The sequence below is a fragment of the Dipteris shenzhenensis genome, chromosome 18, assembly GCF_047967505.1.
Source record: "Dipteris shenzhenensis isolate YYH24624 ecotype China chromosome 18, Dip_SZ_1.0, whole genome shotgun sequence".
Lineage (NCBI taxonomy): Eukaryota > Viridiplantae > Streptophyta > Polypodiopsida > Gleicheniales > Dipteridaceae > Dipteris > Dipteris shenzhenensis.
Window position 1 is genome coordinate 32487687 of NC_141613.1, and position 4596 is coordinate 32492282.

General features: G+C 43.7%; 1 protein-coding gene across 1 annotated transcript; it reads left to right on the top strand.

Annotated features, from left to right (window-relative positions):
* The first annotated feature begins 1829 nt into the window (after nt 1-1829).
* Nucleotides 1830-4283, top strand: LOC147891125 (glutamate receptor 3.6-like). Its single transcript, XM_087390025.1, has 5 exons — nt 1830-1950; nt 2514-2929; nt 3029-3060; nt 3162-3568; nt 3691-4283. The coding sequence occupies exons 1-5, from the start codon at nt 1927-1929 to the stop codon at nt 4018-4020; spliced, it is 1209 nt and encodes a 402-aa protein (XP_087246151.1). The 5' UTR covers nt 1830-1926; the 3' UTR covers nt 4021-4283.
* Nucleotides 4284-4596: the final 313 nt, after the last annotated feature.

Genomic DNA, 4596 nt, shown 5'->3' on the forward strand with positions numbered 1-4596 from the left:
CACACGCACTAGTGTAGTGGCTAGCAATACCTACATGTGCACTTATCAAGAGCCTTTGTTTGAATCTATGAAGTGAAGGATGAGCTACCTAGGTTAGACATATCTAACGTAAGTTTAGACATACATTTCATGGCTATATAAGATCAACTAATTGTTATGAGATAAGATAGTATTAATCTATGCACATAAATGCACAGTATAGAATGCCACAAATTTCTTCTTACAAGCAAACTGGTATAGTCTGTAATGATCTCTAGCATGTAATTTGTGGGTTGATACAAGTTGGCAATTACAAGCTACACAACCGACTAGACTTTCAACGAGTTGTTATCAGCTGGTGAATGTGAGCCACAACCGGCAAAAGCCAAGTATTTTCATCTTCCTATTACCTAATAAGTACAATATATCATTTCCAAGTTCACATCCATGTGCGAGTAGTTACCAATCGGCATATGCGGACCACCCACTGGCATATGGTTTAAAGGCATTTTGTATCTATCTGTGAGTAGTTACAAGTCGGCATAAGCGGACTCTCCACTGGCACATAGATACTTACATTCAATCTCATATATATTTTTTACTAGTTTTTTGTAGCCTATAGTCTATATAGCTAGTAACATACCAAAAATGTGAGATTTCACTAGATTCTTAAAGCTAATGTCTACCAAAAAAAACTTTTTTTCTTTTATTTTGTGAAAATAACTTCCAACATATTTTTTAAAAAGTATTTTGAAAAAAATTAAGCTTTCAAATCACAAACAATAAACCATCAACTGAGAGCTGCGCATTTATCCATTTTGCATCCTAACATGGGTAGATATTAACTAGCCTAAGCGAGCCCATCCCCAACACTGGACACTTTTTAAAACTCACAAATTAGTTTGGAAGCTTTCTTTATCCCTTTTTCCTTGTCCTTTTTTGTTTTTTTTAAGACTCCAAGCAAAGCTAGATTCTCGGGAATATGAACTGTATGAGGTTAGAGCAAAGTATATGTGAGAAATTGCACCGTGCGGTATGTTCATAATACTGCTCGATATGTACCAAAAACTCGCACGTTACATGAAATAGACCATGCAGCGTATATGTCACCGCATGGAATAGGTGAACATCGAGCGGTATACCTACCCTTGTATCGCATGATAAGTGGTTTTACTGCACGATAACTGGCTACAGTCGGTCTCGGTTAAATAACGTGACAGGCCGGTTTAAATCGCTCCTGGGGGGTCAAAAAACATTTGAAACGTTGTCGATTTAAAACACCTGTTTTAGTTCCCTTGCAAATCCTTGGCATCAAGCTGAAAGAGGGCATCAAGTTAAATGTCTTTTAATCCAATCCCAGCCCTATTAGCTATGTGTATGAGTGGGTCAGTGGGGTCTAGGGAGCACGAATGTTGCATCAAAGGTAGGTTGGACATCAAATTAGGAGGAAGGTGAATAAAAGTTATCTTTTTCTTTTAGCGAGAAAGTTATAATATATTAAAGAAAGTGAATGAAAGTTAAAAGGTGTTCCGCCTTCATTGAAAGCTTGTGTGAGGCAAGATGCAAGGTTAAGAGGGTTGTTCTTCGTATAAGAAAACATTGGTCTTACAAGTAATGGGCCTCCTTTTGCTTTCCTTCTTTTCCTCATTCTTCATTTTGCCCTTTGTCCCCTCTTGCTATGCATCCACCCCTGCTTCGCCATCGCCAGCTTCTCCTAGTTTTGCTGTTCCTCTTCCTCCTCCTTCCCCTCCCCGTCGTCTTCGAGTTTTGGTGCCCCTTAAAGTTGGCTTCACCCAGTACATTTCCTGGTCCGGCTCCCCCCATAACGCCTCCTTCGATGGCTTCTGCATCCGGGTGTTTCGTGAGGCTGTTCAGCGCCTCCCATTGTCGCTTGCCTACGAGTTTGTCCCCTTTGGAGATGGAATCTCCACTCCCTTGTACGAAGGCATGGTGCGCATGGTGGAACACGGGGTCTCTCTCTCTCTCTCTCTCTCTCTCTCTCTCTCTCTCTCTCTCTCTCGTGAGTTGATAAGGCAGTTGTTGATCGGATCGTGCAGAAAATAATCTAAGCGCTTAATTTTCTAATGTCTGTCTGAATGTGCACTGTATATGTTCGCGAGCGCGAAGTGTGCATGTGAAGAACACCTCACTGTGAAGAACTGTGACAGAGAAAGAGTGAGAGCGAGAGAGAGCGAGAGTGAGAGGATTAACGGAGCATGGAGGGGACAGCGAAGGACAAAGATAGTGCAGTTTGTGGGTGTGAATTCCAATTTCTGCGTAGGATCGTTAAATGCTGCATTTAAAAGGACGAGCATGTACTCCAATGAGAAAAAAAGAGGATAGGAATCCCCACCGCTATCCGGGGGTGAAGTGTGCGGAATTGAGAGAGATAGACAGACGGTCTTCGAAAAACAGGTTGTCGGACGATAATGGGCTTGTAGAACTCAGGGGTTCACGTATTAACAACGGTAGAGCTATGGAGCTCTTGAACTAAAAGCATCACTTATACGTCTCTGATTAATGTTGGTTCACAGGAAGCCGATGCAATTGTGGCTGACCTTACCATCACGAAAGATCGTATGAACAAATTGGACTTCACTCAACCTTACGATATGCAATCTGCGCTCGTGATGGTCGCGCCCTTCACTTATGGCAGCGCCGGCCCGACCCTCTGGGGCTTCCTGCATCCTTTCTCGTGGGAGTTGTGGCTCTCCATTGCAGTTTCTTTTGCGGCTACTGGCCTCGTGCTTTTCGTGCTAGAGTCCAAGAACCCCGAATTCTCCAAAAGCTCCAGGCGACAGGATGCCCACATCGACACAGACCTGTCGCACTCGACGTCTGCCGCAGCTCGCAGTCCTAACGTCTTGCACCTCGAGTCATCCTCATTCGACGTTCGACAATCATCTGTCAACCAGGTTTCGCTCAAGCGCCGCCTCATGAACGCCTATTGGTAATATGTTTGCTCTTTTACAACACCATCGGTTGTTTTCAACCTGGAAATATGTGTTCGTTTTGCGAGCTTACTGGTCTCTTACATTAACTCTTGCAGGTTTACTTCGCTCTCGGTCTTCTTTGCTCAGCGTAAGCTCGCACCTGCCTGTCCTTCCATAAATCTGCTGCATTCTGCTTGCCACGTAGAAGTGGAAGGCCTATTTTGATCCTCGAAGGATGTGTTGATGCAGAAGAGGCAGTCACAACCCACGCCGGGCGCCTCGTGACGGTTGCTTGGCTGCTAGTCGTACTTATTTTTAATTCCAGCTACACCGCAAGTTTAGCCTCGCTTCTTTCACAGCAGCAACGTTACCCGGCAATCCAAGGGTTCGCAAGTTTGCAGAGAAGTGATATATCCATCGGCTATCAGGAGGGATCCTTTGTCCAAAGCTACTTGAGAAGGCTTGGTATCCGACAAAACAGACTAAAATCTTACGCCTCAGAAGAAGAATTCGCTAAAGCTTTAAGGCTGGGTTCCAACAACGGTGGAGTGGGAGCGATTCTGGATGAGCTTTCGTACACACAGATACTTCTTCAATCAGAGTGTGATTTCACGTCTGTGGGCGATCAAATCGCTTACTTTGGTGGATTTGGCTTTGTAAGTGTTTCAACTCTCCAAATCTTATGCCGTTCAAGGACGCTTGGACTTCTGCCACAGACGTCAGTTTGCCCAGGCGGTCTCTGCAAAATGATCCTGACTTCTGCCTGCAAAACGTGCAGGCCTTTGCGAAGAATTCCTCGTTAACAGCTGAGATATCGAAGGGTATTCTTTCTCTAATGGAAGACGGAGTCCTCCAAAGGATCAAGGATGGATGGATTGGAGGCACGGATAAGTGCAGCTCCAGCAACACACCAGAGCGGTTGGGACTGAAGAACTTTGGAGGGCTGTTTTTACTTCTGGGGATCGTGTATGCCATATGCATTCTCTGGCGTGTGGTGATCAAGAGGTTGAATCGACTGGAGCACGTCAAAGAGCTAGGGTGCGCTAACAAGATTGAGAAAGACGAATCAGGGCGATCAACTGCTGAGAGGCTGAAATGGATGACTTGACGATGATATCGGGACCCGGGATCACGAAGTTACAGTCCTTTGAAGCAGGCATTCCAGTCATATCATGCACTATATACCTGCAATGCATAACTACTCTGAACTCTTGTTGCTTCCACGTACAAAAGATGGTCAGTAGGCACTTCATGCTCTCTTTTCAAAGCAGGTTAGCGATGGATTGCTTTTGCATTGTTTGATAGCGCTTTGCAAGTAGCTTTATATGTTCTAGAGTCTCCTTTTTGTATAAGTGCCAACTCAAAACTCAACTTGAAATGTTATCATTCTATCTTTTTTCTCAAAGGAAAAATTGCTTACATGGGGAATTGAGAGAGAACCTCCTAAGTAGTGCTCTTAATTCATCATCATTGAGATATTATGACTTGCACTATGACCACATCAATAGTAGTGTTGTGGTCCTTTAATCTTATTTTTACCATTCAATTCCTCAATGCTCTCTTGTAGTCAAGAACATGCATAAGAAGATAGGGCTCATTAGGTTTTCAAACCATCGATTTACTAAATTATAACAAAATTATTTCTTCCCATCAACCCTGAATTCCAAAGTGCAAAGAGAGGCAA

What these genes read in the sequence shown, in the direction of transcription:
- LOC147891125 (XM_087390025.1), top strand. Translation starts at nt 1,927, where the DNA reads ATGGTGCGCATGGTGGAACACGGG. An exon ending in TGCGCATGGTGGAACACGGG is followed by an intron (nt 1,951 to 2,513) that starts GTCTCTCTCTCT and finishes GTTGGTTCACAG; the next exon opens with GAAGCCGATGCAATTGTGGC. An exon ending in CTCGGTCTTCTTTGCTCAGC is followed by an intron (nt 3,061 to 3,161) that starts GTAAGCTCGCAC and finishes GTGTTGATGCAG; the next exon opens with AAGAGGCAGTCACAACCCAC.